The sequence below is a fragment of the Metarhizium album genome (genome assembly GCF_000804445.1).
Source record: "Metarhizium album ARSEF 1941 chromosome Unknown scaffold_2, whole genome shotgun sequence".
Classification (NCBI taxonomy): Eukaryota; Fungi; Ascomycota; class Sordariomycetes; order Hypocreales; family Clavicipitaceae; genus Metarhizium; species Metarhizium album.
In genome coordinates, this window is record NW_024467576.1 from 2,026,574 (window position 1) to 2,042,300 (window position 15,727).

At 55.2% G+C, this 15,727-nt stretch overlaps 3 protein-coding genes across 3 annotated transcripts; 2 read left to right on the forward strand and 1 right to left on the reverse strand.

The window, feature by feature from the left end:
- Positions 1–471: 471 nt before the first annotated feature.
- On the forward strand, positions 472–2,530 carry MAM_01718 (uncharacterized protein; the record flags this gene model as incomplete). The annotated part of the gene is made up of 4 exons (XM_040820517.1): positions 472–898; positions 976–1,198; positions 1,266–1,771; positions 1,839–2,530. 4 exons carry the CDS (start codon positions 472–474, stop codon positions 2,528–2,530), a joined length of 1,848 nt encoding a protein of 615 aa, XP_040682005.1.
- Positions 2,531–4,366: 1,836 nt separating this feature from the next.
- Positions 4,367–5,939, reverse strand: MAM_01719 (G-protein coupled receptor; the record flags this gene model as incomplete). Its single annotated transcript, XM_040820518.1, has 3 exons — positions 4,367–5,225; positions 5,292–5,627; positions 5,680–5,939. 3 exons carry the CDS (start codon positions 5,937–5,939, stop codon positions 4,367–4,369), a joined length of 1,455 nt encoding a protein of 484 aa, XP_040682006.1.
- A 6,505-nt stretch (positions 5,940–12,444) lies between these two features.
- On the forward strand, positions 12,445–14,475 carry MAM_01720 (sister chromatid cohesion protein Eso1; the record flags this gene model as incomplete). Its single annotated transcript, XM_040820519.1, has 2 exons — positions 12,445–12,662; positions 12,738–14,475. 2 exons carry the CDS (start codon positions 12,445–12,447, stop codon positions 14,473–14,475), a joined length of 1,956 nt encoding a protein of 651 aa, XP_040682007.1.
- Between the last annotated feature and the right edge of the window lie 1,252 nt (positions 14,476–15,727).

Sequence of the window (15,727 nt, forward strand, 5' to 3'; positions counted from 1 at the left end):
AGACGTGACCTCTCTGCCGCCGTCATCAGCCAGCAGCACTGACTAATCTTGGGCCACAGTCATCCCGAAACGAGCTAAGCAGTGAGAATTATAGGTGCGAAAATTTATGAACACGAAGAGAGAGAGAGAGGACAAGCAAAGAGAACGGACCAGTGGTGAGCTGAAACAGTGTCGATCCGACGACTGTCTGTCAATGTTTTCAACAAAACGAGCTTGCCGCCCCGACTCACAACCTCGTCTCTAGAGTCTCCAGAGCAGTGTCTGTCATACCTCAAGCTCCTGCTTTAGCCTCGTCGTCCCGTACCGTGGCACTTAAAGCCGGGGGTGCTTACATGTACTGTCTAATGAAGCAGGGGGGTCTTGTCGTTTGATCTCATCAAGAAGAGGCAAGCACCTGAAGGTGCTGCGTGGGCGGAATCGCACCAGTTTGACGCAATCCGCCGAGTTTGACCAGCCTGCGGGCGCGTTGCCATGTGGGATGTCGCCTGGACAGACCCGAGGCGAGAGCTGGTGGGCGAGCATCGCGGGAGAAAGGACAGAGACAGGAGTGTCAAGGAGAAGAGCCTATCTCGAAACTCGGTGTCAACGACAAGCTCAAAGACATCCACCCACTCTACACTGTCTCGCCTGCGGACCAGAGCACTCCTTCGACAGTCGTCGTCTTCGAAAGAATCCATGGGACAGAATACATACCCGGATTCTGAGCCCCAGACCCCCAATCACTCCAACAATCGCTCTCCATCCGTCATGTCAGATGCTGAGCAGAGACCAGCCGCCGGTGGCCGTCCGCTGCTCCGGAGCTCCGACCCGCAGATGATGGAAGCCGCATCACATGAGGGATATTATTCAGCGGCGCGAAGAAGGTTTGCTGTCGTTAAAAATACGACGGAGAACAAAGGTGAATACGACATGTCCGTGCGCGGTTTCGACTTTTTGTTTTTGTTTCTGTTTTTCTTTGCTCACGCTGTCGTCCAGGACGAGCCCCAGAGATATCAGCCACGATTGCGCCGTGCGCCAGACAATCAGACGACGGTGACGTATTTTCGACGAAAGGAAAGAGGAAAGATGAAACACCGTCTACGGTACACAAAAATGGCAATTCGAAGCAGAGTATCGGGCCCGCAATCCGCCCGCAGCGCCCGCTTGATCTCCAAAGCCCCATCAGACGGTCGTTTGTAGCCAGTCCCTCGCCATCCAGGTATGGATCCCAAGTGCGATTCGACCGTGAACATGGTATTGCGGTTCTAACAAAGAGTCCGTTATAGAGTGTCTGCGTCAAGCCCAGTCGCAAAGCTGGTGCCGCCCTTGAGGTCTCAAATACGGCCACCACCCGAACCGGCCCACGAAATTTCCCCCATCAACGATTTATCCTTGTGGCGCAGCCCGAGAGAATGGAACGCGATTGCAGAAATGGGAAACGCAATGCAGGTGATTGAGACCGTGACGGGACTCAGGGCCAGGGAGCTGGAGCACATGTCCTTCGAGCCGTCGCCGGACTCGCGTGATCTGACAGCAGAAGTGAAGCAGATGGCGCAAGCGAGGCCCTCGACAGCCTTGGCAAGACTGAAGGCGTCGGACGAGGACGCCCTGAGCCTGGAGGAAACCCAGCAGGTCAACGGGGAGAGGAAGAGATGGATGCTCTCGGTACTGCACCATCTAGACCGCGGCAGCGGGCACGACTCGGATGATTCGAGCATGCTGAGCAACGGCCCCGAAATGCCACCAGGGCAGGCCGGGGGGCGGAAGATTCTGGCAGCGTACGAGCCTAGGTGTATTGACCGACCCCCGCGGAGCGCAAAGATTCCCCGCTGCATAAAGATTGCTGACCTGGACAACAGTTTCGGCGCGCTACCTAGCCGCGTTGTGGCCCGACGACACGGTCCATCACCTCTCGGATAACCCGCTCTCGTCCGACTCGGCGGCCAACATTTGCGCCATCTACAGCCCAGACACGTGCCTGCCAGTCCCCGGACCCCAGGGCAGCTTCGACGCCGCGTACTCGACGACGTTGCCGTCTCTCTGCGGCGAGTCAGACATCGCGGCCGTGCTGGGCAACGTCAACAAGTGCCTCAGGTCCGGGGGGGTCTACCACTTGCTGCTGATCGATCCCATACCCAACACGGATGCGCTGGGGAAGAAGATGAGAGCGTGGTTCAGGAACAACCTGCTGCCGAAACTGCAGCGACACTCGCGGTGTCTCACGCCGAGCTACGCGTTCTCCAAGGTCCTGGGGGCATCGTGTCTGCGCGGCGCCGGGAGCACCCTGACGACGACGAAATTCTACGCGAACCCGGGCAGCATCTGCCGCAGACAGGGCGAAGCGGAGGCCGAGGAGAGGCAGGAGCAGGAAGGCAAGGAGACGAGGGCGGAGCTCCGGAGCATCGTGGGGCGGATGCTCTGGCGGCAGGTCTGGGGCGAGTTCGTCACGTCGGACACTTGGTGGTGGGAGGACCCGGACTGCATGCAGGAGTGTCTCGAGCTGGGGACGTTCTGGGAGTACCACTCGATCCAAGCGGTGAAGTCCAACTGAAGCGTGATGCCCGCGTGACGCAGGCAGCGACCGGCTAGTGGCACGCGTATCTGCCTCTCCTGGCTCCGGGAGACGGCCCCGCGGAAAATCCCTGCCGAGGAGGCTGCAGCCAGGCAGGGGCGGGGTAACGAAAAGGGGGAGCGGGGGGTTCTTCAGTGCCGAGCAACTTTGCACCCCGTGGTAAATTGGATGTTGATTAAGACGGAGAAGATTCAGACTAGAGATTAATTGCTACGGAGTAGCTGGCTGATGAATGCCGAAGCGGGAAACCGTGCGAAGTAGTTACGTAGTTGAGATGAGTCGTGGCGGAAAGATGACGTAGTGACAGTCCCCGTCCAGACTTGGGTGCGCAACGGCACAAGCCACACCCAAGTGTTAACAGCCCGGCGAGTCGGCGCTCGCTCCTCGAAAAGTGAGACAAGGACAGATGGCCCGGCCGTGCCACGCCCCGGCACGACTGTCAAGGCCCCCTCGGCTCAATCGACAGAAGGCGCCGCGACGCACTGGCCCGTCCTCGGACGAGGGAAAACAGCGATGGCACGCGGCGACGATGTCGTCGTGACGGGCAGGCAACCCAGCAGCCAGACTTCGGACGAAGGAAGGCGCCGGACGCCCAGGGATCGTCGGCGCCCCTCAAGTCTCGCCAGCGGACTCTGGTGCTCCTCACCAGCCCGGCATCATATCACGGCCGGCCGCGCTGGAGCGCAGTCGGAAGTCCAGCCGCGCCCGACAGGCAGCCCGATCTGCATCGTCACCAGATCAGACACGGACAGATGCTCGCGTTGGCCGCGGGAGGGAGGGGGCCCCTGACCATGCCCCTGACCATGCCCCTGACCATGCCCCGGGGCCCGGTCGGTCGTCGGGTCCTGCCTGCGTGCTTTGTCTCTGGCTCTCCGGGTTTCGTCGACCGGCGGCTCGCGTCTTCTGGACGAGGCGGCTTCGTGTGTCGATGCCGCGCCGAGATTGGCTGGCGGCTCGGTTGTCCAGCTGCAAGGTGAAGGGGGCGGGCGACAGGGACGGGGGACCGGGGGGCGAATGGCTTGCCTGCTTGCCCGCGTGTGCCGGGCACAAGGTACAAACAAGGGCGTTCTAGCCACGACGATGTGCCAGTGCCACTCGTCGCGTGGCCGTGCTGCGGCGCTGCGCTCTGATTTTTTCCCTTAGTCTCGCCTGGCGCGAGGCCGTTCCCCGGTCCGGCGGTGAGGGGGGCGGCGCACAGACGGGCAACGTGCAAGCCACGTCGCGTGAGGGGCGAGACGGACGCCGGCCCGCCCGCCTCGCTGGCCGGGTGGCTTCGACGCCACCGGCACTCAGTTCTGTTCTGCCCAGCGTCAATTACCGCACGAGTCGAGGCGGGCTGGTTGGTGCTTGCGCTTGCGCTTGCGCTTGGTCCATTCGCATTGTGCTACTACTCGAGCCGTTACGGCTGTCCAACGCAGGGCTCGGCTCCCGTGGGCCACGTACTTTGCAGTTGCCATCTAATACATACAAGGCACCGGACCGAAAAAGCTTGTCCGGGCAGAGACGGCGCGCCCCTCCCCCGTCTGTGCCACAAAAGGCATCTCATCTCCAAAGTCAAGGAACCAGAATCCCGGATCAAAACTCCCGCGCCCATCAGACGGCGTCGCTTCCCACACCCTCCCTCGTTTCATTCGGGCTCTCGTGAAATAAGCATGTAGTGGTGATGGTGGTGGTGGCTCAATACGCCAACGTCAACAGCGATGATGAAGACGAAGAAGACGAAGAAGAAGAAGAAGGAAGAAGAAGAAGAACATGAAACAGCATTACAACATCAATTGGCGCCTTCGTCTTGCATCCCGGCCGTGGCCAGACACCTCAGCAGTGATGGCTGCCGTCAGCTGAGTGAGTCCGAGCCTTGGCCAGCTCCGTCGTGCTGTCGGACGCAAAGGTCCGGGAGCTGCCGGGCGGCGATCTGAACGCGGTCCGGCTGCGCAGGGTCCCGTCGTGCATCTTGTCGCGGCCGCTCCCCGCGTCGACTGGCCCGGACACGCCCGCTCTCCTCTTGCATATCAGGTCGTCAAAGAGCTCCCGGCACGCCGACCACGATGTGACGGCGTAGATGACGGCGTTCCAGAACCCCTGGAGCGGGAGCACAAAGGCGCTCATAAACTCCAGCGGAACAGAGACGCTCTTGTCGTTGACCAGCGAGTAGACCCGGTTCGCGCTCGACGGGATCCACGTGATGAGAATGGCTGTGAAGAAGAGGATCGAGCACTTGGTGTACGACCAGGCCGCGTTGTTCAGCTCGTGGTTGCGTCGACGCGCCACGGTGACTGCCCTGGGGGGGGCCACCTGCACCGTGGACGTGTGATGAAGTGTCTGTCCTCGCACCGGCGCCGGCGCCGGCACCGGCACCGGCGGCGCCCCCTCGTCGCCGCTCTCGGCGGTGTGGTTCGAGTCGGCCGAGATGTGTACTGAGTAGGCTCCGCCGGGACCCCTGGCGCTTGGCCCTGGATTGGAGTTCCGGTTCATGCTGGCGAGCTGGATGCCCCTGTCTTCGGCCAGCACCTCGCGCGTGACTGTAATCTCCGTCGTCTTCATGGTGGAGATGGCGTCGCCGTTGATGGAGAGAGGATCGTGGTCCGACGAGTGAAAATCGCGGAGCTGCTTGCGCTTCTCGTAAATGGTACGTCCTGCCCGGATGTAGATGAAGAAGGTGATGAATATCACAATCCTTGACACGCTCATGTCAGTAAAAGAGCGTCAGGCCCGGTCTTGTTTCGGCCTCGCGATTACGTACCAGACGGGGCCGTAGAAGGCGGCGATTCGGAGCACATCCCAGTCGGGCGCGATCCAGCACCACAGCGAGGCGTTTCCGTAAATACGGGCTCCGTTCTGATTCTTGACGAAGAGGAAGACAAAGGCGGGCACGAGTGGGACGCCGTAGCAGCCGATCAAGTAGGGGATCTCCATGCGTCGAAGGCGTTCGGCGTCAAACTTGAAGTAGAAGGTGAGATAGACGTTGATGGCCATGGCCAAGGTCCAAAAGGCATCTGCGGGCATGAATCTGTGGTTGCGGGGGGGGGGTTGAAAAAGAACGTCAGTCAGGCACACGGATACAAGACTTGTGGATATTCTGACAGGCTCGGGAGCAGGAATACAGGTCGTTGGGGAGATTGACGACGTACAGTTGAATCAGGAAGCCTTGGAACTGGCATCCAAATGAATTAATGTGTGGCAGGTATGAGCGTGACATGAGGGTTCCGATATTCGTCAACATGTTGCCAAAGGAGGCGTAGAATACAAGTCGGTTGATTGGCTTGTGAAACGATCGTGAATAGGAAAAGGTGCCAATGGTGAAGAGGCAGCCCAGGAGTGACAAGACGGAACAGGCTCTCTCGACGGCACTAATGGCCTCGAGCTCGCTCTGGGTGAAACCACCAACCATTGTCAAGGGCCGCTGGTGATACGAGGCAGTCTGGCGTGTTGGCTGAGTTGCTGGAAACAGGGCCCACGCACCATGAGCCAGCTGAGTCCCTGCAACCAGTTGAGAGGACGAGAGTCGTGCGGCGTCGTGGTTGTGACTTGTAGGGTTGAAGGTTGAAGGGCTGGGTGAGTTCAGAGGCGATCCAGGGCCGGTCGTTGCGTTGCCGTCTTTTAATACTCGGGCGAGGTCGACAAGGAGGACACGAGATGTACCAACAACTCGAATGGGTAGGAAAGATGAAGTGACGGAAAGAAGAATTAGGAGGTCTGTGAGGTGAGATTAGAGCAAGGCTAGATGATGATAGCCCCGGGCCCGGCAGCTGCTCTCAATCAAAGTGGAATGGTCGATCATTCATTCGGGTGAAGACTAGGGGATGGGACACGGAGTGGAGAAGGAAATCGGGATATTTTCAACTGACTGTACAATCTCTTGCGTGTCCTGCCCTGATCGGCACCAGAGTAGTATCAGTTTGGGTTAATCAGATTCGCCGTTTACGCGGTTCAAGCATCAAGCAGATCGTTTCCCGGACAAAGCCGTCAACCGAAGACAGAATGCAGCGTGGGGTCGGGGGGCAGGGGAGCAGAATAGACGGCTAGGCAAGACAAGTAACTGATTGATGCCGGAATAAAGAAGAATAAAAAATAAAAAATAAAAATGACTTCAAGTGCTGGTGCGGCCGAGACGAGTTATGAAGCTGACCCAGGGCATGGCAACCATTCCACGAGTCGGGAGTCGCAGAACAAGCAACAGGCCAAGGCGACGAATGGCACAGGCCAGCACGGCGCCAATCCGGAAACCTGGCAGCTGCATTGTACGGAGTACTTGGTATGTAACGATGTTACCGAGTGTCTGTCCGTGTACGTGCGTGGACGGAGACGAAGACGAAGACGAAAACGGAGAGAGAGAGGGAGAGGGAGGGGACCTCTCCGTGCTCCATTCTCCGACCATTGGGACCGAAAAAGGGTGGAAATTGCCAGCAAGCAAGCAAGCAAGCAAGAAAGCAAGAAAGCAAGCTGCCTCGCCTCTCCATGTGCCGGATAGTCCGTTTCCTGCCCGACACCCGCGTGCTCCGTACTCGGCTCGCGTCCCTTGTGGCGTCGTCCAGGTACATTGTTCTGGGTATGCTGGCCGGGCATGTTTGCATGTATAGCTATGTATGTACAGATGGCATCGACAGAAGAGAGAGAGAGTAGTACATGGACGCGGATGGCATTCGGCCAGGGTCCATGGACCATGCCAGACGGCGTACCGAAGCCCATGGCACGCACGCAGAGTCAGTCGCACTCAGGCGGGAAGCCGAGGCGGCTACACGCCCGAGGTTTGGAAGGGCAGCTCTCTTGGGTTTCGTTCAAACATGGAGTTGTCAGAGTTGAGTATGACCAGCGTCGGGGAAGAAGTCAAATCTCCCCTCGTCTCAGCCCAGTTGTGTGTCTGGGTTGAGTTTGCATCTTTCCATCTTTCCATTCCGGCGTGGCGTCGTGCGAGCGAGTTCGTGAGCACTGACGACTGAGACGGAGACTGAGACTGAGACTGAGACTGAGACTGGGCACCAGGCACGTTTTCCAGGCACGTTTTCCAGTGCAACCGACAAACGGCGCCATCGACAATGTCTTTGTCCGAGAAGAACAAGCGGGCCGGCAAGTGCAGGAGCAGCATTAGAGTTTGGCCATGACGGGTGGACGTTTGCACGTCTGTCCCTGGAGAATTCTTGGCCGATTACCAGCAGCCCCGAGGGATCTTTTTTTTTTATTTTTTATTTTTTTTTTCATTTTTTTCATTCATTTCTTTTTTTTTTGGCCGGCTTCGCTGATTGTTCGCTGCTGTTGATAGTAGATGCTATGGGACCCCCCAAAAAAGGCTGCGAGAGTTGGCGCCCTGAAAAGGAGGCCAATTTTGCCCACAGTTTGCTTGCGGAGCCAAAAACGGCACCTCGCATGAGTAGGCTCTCTCGCAATCTCGTCATAGTACGGAGTAGCTAGCTCGAGATGGATGGATCATGGATACATGGCGAGGCCAAGTCTCCCAGCACGTGCCAGCACAACGGCAGCGTCCCGTGACCCGTCTCGGCGTCATTGGTTGGCGGTTACGGAGTGACTTACTTGCCTCTTGTTTCCATCCATCTTGGTCGGCTGGGGTTTGGCGGCGTCGGTTCAATCGTCGCAGTTTGTTTCGTTTCGGCTCCAGAGTTCGACTCGGCCGTCTCCTGTGGGCATGTCTTACCTCAACCGGGCCTCCTGGGCCGAGCAGCCACGAGTCAGGACTCAGGAGTCAGTCCAGGACCGACAGAGGAGAGAGAAGCGCCTTGGGAGGCCACTTGACCACTCGATCACCAACCAGGTACGGAGTAGGCGGCCGCGCGAGACGAGAACCCACAGACACCGTCATTTGTCCAACTAACAGACGTCTGTGCTGCAGCTTTGCCACGGTACGTCCGGCTTGCTTCCCTTCGGCTAATCCTGGCCGGGCCTCTGCAGCCCTGACCCGACTGCGCTTCGGTGCCATTGACGTCGTTGCCAACACGACCAACACGGCGCCATGGAATGAATGGCCAGCAAGATCAAAATGAGGTCCCGTCTTTTTTTAATTGCGATCGCGTCGCCGGCCAGTTTGTTGATCAATCACGGGGAGCGACATGCCCGCCTTGTGGACTGCCAAAAGGACGGCACAAAAAGTAGTCAATTGTCCGCTCTTCGAAACCGCTTCTGTCTCCCTGATACAGTGGCGTTGGCTGTCTTGGATATAGACAGGAGTCCCCCCGATTGGGAGGCGCTTGCGGCGGTGGCGTTTTCCAACATCTTCGGTCCATAAGGTGTCATGTGTGCCTCCCCTGGTGTTATAGACTTGTCCACAATACGTCCGTCATCGAGAGGCATAGCTTTATTGCATGCTTTTTTCTGCTCCTTCCCTCTTCCTTCCCGGCCCTGGCTCGTGCCGGCGCCCACAACGTGACGGTCTTGATTATAGATTCCTTGGTTGTTGCTCTCGGTGAATTTTGAACCTGATGCCAAATTCGCCGGCCCAACGCGGTGTGCTCTGTATGACGCAACCCTATAGTCCCCATGTGGGCTTGTATCTCTTCTCATCGAGTCCAGCCGAGACAGCAGCTCATAAGGCTGCGTCTTCAGGTCCCGACTGGCTGCCGGTCGCAGCTTTGAACAGCAGTTGCTTTGCTACGTCAGCACCGTCATTCTTCTGTTTCGGTGCCCTCGTGGGCGTCTGTTGCTTCAACGTTCGCAGCTGTTCTACTTGTACTGAATCCTGAACGTCCTGATGTACTCATCCCCAGAAAAAGACTTCCCTTTCCAAAGTGGGTCTCAGCGAGCTCATGCCCTCCCACGATACTGGGACAGTCCTTCCGTTCAGTCTCCTCCCTGCAACAGTCACGTCATCGCTCGACAAACGAACCGGATCAGTCATGTCCAAAGAGTGTCGCATGGCTTTGCAACGTAATGAATGTAGACCGACAGAGGTCTTTGGCGAGCAGAAGAAATGAGCTGGCTTCGTGAATATATAAATCAATCTTGCAGAGGACCGAGCATATACGACCACAGCCGCTAGAGAAGCTCAGGATCCCGTCTGATCTCCCAGGAGAAACTAGCGAGCGCCAGATTAGTAGTTAGGTCGGAGACGACTAGCGAATCCCTGGTGTTGTATGTTTTTTTTTCCTCCCCCCGCTTCTGCATGTAACTTTTGAAAGCATCTTTCATCGTCGTACATCGAGTCGGACCAGATCCCGGTTTCACGGTCTGGAATCGTGTCTTGTTAGAAATACTCTCTCCATGGGACTTGATCCATCTCCCGGCATCTCGTAGATTGGCCTGCGTACCCGTTGGAATGCTTCTATTACCGGAAGATCTAATGTCAAGAAGAAAAAGGGCGTTCTTGCTCAACATATCTACCAGTGTTGCACGACTTGCTCACATGTGAGATGGAGTAAGTCTAGTGTTTAGGCGTTGTAGCTAGAGTCTCCAACCTTTGGCCTCCGCGAGCACCTCTTGGCGCCATTGCTTTATTTGCTAATCTAATAGTTAACTCAATTATTAGAGACAGTTTCTGCGCACGAGGGGTACTACCGCAAATATAATCGCAGCTATTAGCTATGCTGCTTGGGCTGAATCCTGTAGAGAAAGACGCCTTTTAAAGCTGTCTTTGCTGTGGTTCCTCTTATTAACTGCTACACGGAAAAGCCTCAACCACATGACTAGCTGCAATGCACAAAGGTTGCAGCTATCACGGCGCCCTCATAGGCCACTATTTGCACCAAGGCACCAAGGCAATAAGGCGCGAGGCATCACTCCTTAGCTGCCTAGTCAGGCTACACACACAGGGTCCATCTTGTATATATAGCCCTCGTTGTTCGGATCCCTCAGATTGAGGAACCAAGGACCTTTAGGACCACACGATATTATATGTGAATGTAAGTCATTTGCTCCAAGACCTGACCCCTATGACCGGCCCTTGTTACAGTTAACCCTCTGTCGCTGCCTAAGATCAGTACGAGCGAGCCCAAGGAAAAGGGGCGGCGCAGGAGGACTCTACTAATGCTCAAAAGAGGCAGCAGACGTCTGAGCGAAGGGAGAAACCGCTACAGTAGGAGGGGTTGAAGATAGCTAGCTAATAGGTCTCAGCTAAGGATGCCCGTTATATAGTGACGATTCAGGCTCTGCCTCAGCGAGGGAGCACTAAGCGCACGAGCATTATCTTGTACTTGACGGCAGAACGGGTCTGCTGTTGGAGGGGACGTGATCGAGGCATGGTAAGAAGCCTGTAAAACAGTAAATAATATTAGCATAAGTGGTGATGTCAATAAGTGATAGCGAAGCTAAGATTGCATAATTAAAAAGGGGATATACTCGCGTGAAGGTTAGGACAAGCGGGGAGACGAGGCACAGAGTCTGCAGCATAGTCTGTGAAGCAGTCTGTGAAGCCGCATGTTCCGGAGACGGGCTCTTTGGCTTGCTTGGCTCCCCCTCTGCCGCCGAAATTGGTGACAACGGTCCCAGAGCATTGCGAACCTGGCTTTGCTTGTGGCTAATTTTGATGCCAACTGGGACCATGGCAGCTTGTCCGGGCCCGAGGCGCTTGAGAGTAACGGGTACGACGGTGTCCACTGAATCTGACAGGATTTCCACAACCAGATTGTCTGCCTCGGTCAAGTAGCTCCTCGGTCTGTGTTGCTGATGAACACGTCTACAATCTGCACGGGATGAATACTACTCGATTGGAGACTCGTATGTATCCGAATTGACTTTGACAGGTCAGCACTGTCTTGAGAATATAGATACTAGAATCATTGACCTGATGAAATCACTGTATTGGCATATTGGCATATTGACATACCAGGCAGGGCAGAGATGCCGCTTCGCAAACCATGATTCCCCGAAGCGATCAGATCTGGAACGCAGGTCAATAGTTTGGCTAAAGAAGTAGCACAGTTCATTCTGGATGATTCTATTAAGGAGCAATCGATGATTTGTAGGGGTTGGAAAGAGAGTTAAGTTGTGAGATTTTGTTGCAAATAGGGCGGATATATTCTGTACGGGACACGGCCTCTCTTGTCGGTATTTCCCGTCGGATATTTGGTGGGAAGCAAGTTACAGCCTGATTCCAGTCTCCCCGTGTCATATGGACTCCTCCTCGATGATGAACGAAACGGATCAACATGTTCCACATCCTTCCAGAACATGCCTTATTCTGGACACTTGTTCGTCGCCTAACCTATACTTGATCACAATGTCCCAGTCTCCCACCAAGTATGCAAGGCCTGTGGCCGTTATCGGGGTCGTTCCGGAGTGACTCAAAAATATGTTCGCACATGAGCAAATAATATTAGATTTTATCCAGCGGGTATTTCCAGTGCAGAGAATGCACTGACGGTGATACATCTGTAAAATTCGACGACGGGCATTGGACGTATCCGAAAACAGGCCACATAGCTCGCGACAGGCTCGGAACGATCAACGGGATACAACCCCACTAGGCAGACGATCCGAGTACCTGCTCAGGTTATAGGCAGTACTGCCGCCATTGTGTTCACGGGCAAATTTCGTTCGCAAAACGGCGGGAAAAGACTGAGAGGACCCGGCAATACCTGGCAAGAAACCCGACGGGGCAACAACATGCGCCCTTCTCCAAACATAGACATGAATCTGTTGTTGCAAAGGAAAAGAAAAGGGTTATTAACCGCACGTGAACGGCGATTTCAGTTAGATGTATGATTGATGTTTGGTTGAAGCTCAAGTTGCATTCGGCACTTGGGACTAGAAACACTCATTGCCAAGTGGGGACGGGCTACTCGCTGATGCATCGTTCCTTCCACAATAGATTCTCAACTCTTACAAAGCTATCAACATTCATCACATCACCACCCTCCATCAGCGCCCTCCGTCGCATAGCCCGGGCTTTGCTTTGTCCCACAAACGCGTTCGGATAACCATGAAGACGCGCTTCAACTCGTATTAAAGCGATGGCTTCATCGCCCGTGGCTGCCATCTCGTCGCCGCCAGATGCAAGGCCGGCGACGCGCTCAAGGTTTACATATCGACAGCTTGGCCAGCTGGCATCATTTAACACGTCAAATCCTCTTCGTGTCATTGCCCACATTGACCTAGACGCATTTTATGCACAATGTGAGATGGTCAGGCTGGGGATTCCCGAGGATAAACCTCTCGCGGTTCAACAATGGTGAGTGAGGTGACTAGACTTGCTGCAATGAGCCACCTCTGCTTGTCCCAAGTCATGCGCTGACGCCATTTTCAGGCAAGGCCTCATCGCAGTCAACTACCCGGCTCGGGATTGGGGCATCGGTCGACACTGCAACGTGACCGAGGCCAAGAAACTCTGCCCACATCTCATTGCCCAACACGTTGCCACATGGCGAGAAGGTGACGACAAGTGGGCGTACCGAGATGATGCTGCTGCCAGCATCGCCACAGACAAGGTGTCACTCGATCCATACAGATTGGAGTCTAGGAAAATTCTTGCCCTCATCCGAGACACTCTACCCCCCAACCTGCAAAAGGTGGAGAAAGCTAGCATCGACGAAGTCTTCCTCGACCTGTCAGCTCACGTCCATGCCGTACTCTTGGAGCGGTATCCCGAATTGTCGAATCCAGCCCCCTATGATGACCTTGCCGAGAGGCTTCCCTTGCCTTCCATAGCGGCCCTGGACTGGAAGGCGGATGCCTTGGTGGATTTGGAAGACGATCAGGAGAGTCAAGACCCGGACTGGGATGATGTTGCAATTCTCATTGGGTCCGAGATTGTGCGCCATGTACGTGCACAAGTACGCGGCAAGTTGGGGTACACATGCTCCGCTGGCATTGCGAACAACAAAATGGTCAGTAAATTGGGCTCCGGCTTCAAGAAGCCCAACAGTCAAACAGTCGTCCGGGGTCGTGCGGTGCATCTGTTTCTGGCGGATTTCAAGGTGACCAAGATTCGCAATCTGGGCGGCAAACTCGGGGAACGAGTTGTCTCAATATTTAACACGCAAAGCATCAAGGACCTTCTCCAAATTTCATTGGAGCAGCTGAAATTGAAGCTCGGTGATGACACCGGTTCATGGCTTCACGATACTCTACGGGGCATTGACAACAGCGAGGTCAACGCTCGCACACAAATCAAATCCATGCTCTCTGCCAAGTCCTTCCGACCCAGTATCAGCACAGAGGAGCAGGCGTTGAAATGGCTGCGAATTTTTGTTGGTGACATATTCTCACGATTAGTGGAAGAAGGCGTACTGGACAACCGACGACGACCACGCTCTATCAATTTGCACCACCGCCATGCAGGCCAAACCCGCAGTAGGCAAAGCCCAATCCCATCCGGCAAAATTATTGACGAGCAATTCCTGTTTCACTTGGCCAGGGATCTCCTTGCTCAAATCCTAGCGGAGGATAAGGTCTGGCCATGTGCAAATCTCAGCCTCAGTGTCGGCGGATTTGAAGACGGCGTCAAGGGCAATATGGGAATCGGTGCGTTCCTAGTCAGAGGCAAGGAGGCAGCTTCCGCAAGGTCTACATCCCCAGAGAAGAGATCATGTGAGGCCGACACCCATTCACACAAGAAACCACGGACTACCAACGACATACAACGGTTTTTCTCCATGGACGGCGTAAGCAACGGGCAGGTTCCGAGTGCCACGACCGGTGAAGATGCCCCCATGTATATGCGTGAAAATGTGCAGTCTTCTGCACTACTTCTTGGCAAGGAAGCCGCAAGCCCAACGGAAAGAGAAGCACCCGAGAATCAGGCTCGAATCGCTAGCTTCCTCTGCGCTCGATGCAGTTTTGTTTCTGTTGATGCGGAACGGCTTCAGAGCCATGAAGATTGGCATATGGCCAAGGACATCCAAGACCAAGAAAGTGGCAAGTACACACCCGCTCATAAGACATCGTCTTCCCGCAATTCGGCCCCGAAAGGATCAGGTGCAGCACCTAAGCGTAGTCGCGAGAAAGGGCTGGAACAGGGACAGCAGAGGCTCAAATTCGGATGATGCCATGGCGCTAGACTGCGATGTGATTGTGCTGAAGTCGTACCTGCCGGCTGGAAATGCCGACAAACAGATTTGTATGTTTGGCCTCTGACATTTTTTTTTTGCCGACTCCAATGAAGAAAGGGCGTTCTGAAATGAAGGCTCAACATGTACAGGGGCAGGGCACAATTCACCATTTCGCCGAATCACCGTGGGCACGAAACCGGAACAATATTACTTACTGCTGGCTGTATGTCGCTCGAACAGCGCAAGAGTCACACCCGTTTTGCCTGTACAACAGCTAAGCATGCTTGAGACTTGAAAGCTGGGCACAAGCCGGAACCCCAGCGCCGCATGTGTCGTCCGCACCAGGTGATGTCATTCTCTACTCCCTCGAAGAATTCCTGATGGCAGCAATGGTGATATGGTGACTGATGGTCTGACGTGAAGACTGATCGGTCTTTGTAAGAGACAGCACAATTTAACATTGGAGAATTTCGCGCCTCCCGCCAGGAACCGTCTCAATGACGCAAATTTCTTCACGATAGGTTGATGATGTCGCCATTACCCCATTGCCCACTGCACGGATTCAAATTTGCCTCGGTGGAGTCGTCGGCAATCACGATACGTGATGTCGACTAGTTATCGCGGCGTGTTATGCTCCAATTGGCGAGAGGTGTCGATACCCAACTGCGGCCCGAGGCTAGTCAAAACCTTGTGGGACATGCGGTTTGGAAAGGCGTTGACGCCTGTTAGGGCAAAGGCAAACCGGCCTTCAGAGGTCAGGTCCGTCTTTTAGTTACGACTTTCACAACAGTCCATCAGCAGCATGATGGACACGTCTTCCTGCTTCTGTGGACTGCAACATGCACAATTCTACAGGGAATTGTGTTTTACCTATTTGCCCACTCCGAGCCCCTCCACAGGGTGGGCCCAAATGTGTTGAGACGAGCATTTTCGTGCTTCCGAAAAAGAGGGCGAGGCGAGTGTATCGGAATTCTCGGATGAGATCTATCGATAACTTCTCTCTAGTTGAATGTAGGAGGTCTTGCATGTATGGCAGTGGCTCGAGTATAAATCTCGCCGCAGCTTCTCAAAGCGAGCGACTATTGCAATGAGGACTTGCCGCCAAGCTGGTCCTGAGAGTTTTCCTTCATCACATCGGGCGGCCAAGACATGTGTGACCTTTACTCTATTTCGTTGATGTATATGTGCGACACTGTGCGTGGTGACACAACTTTTCCAAGACAAAATGTCGGAAACGTCAGCCGAT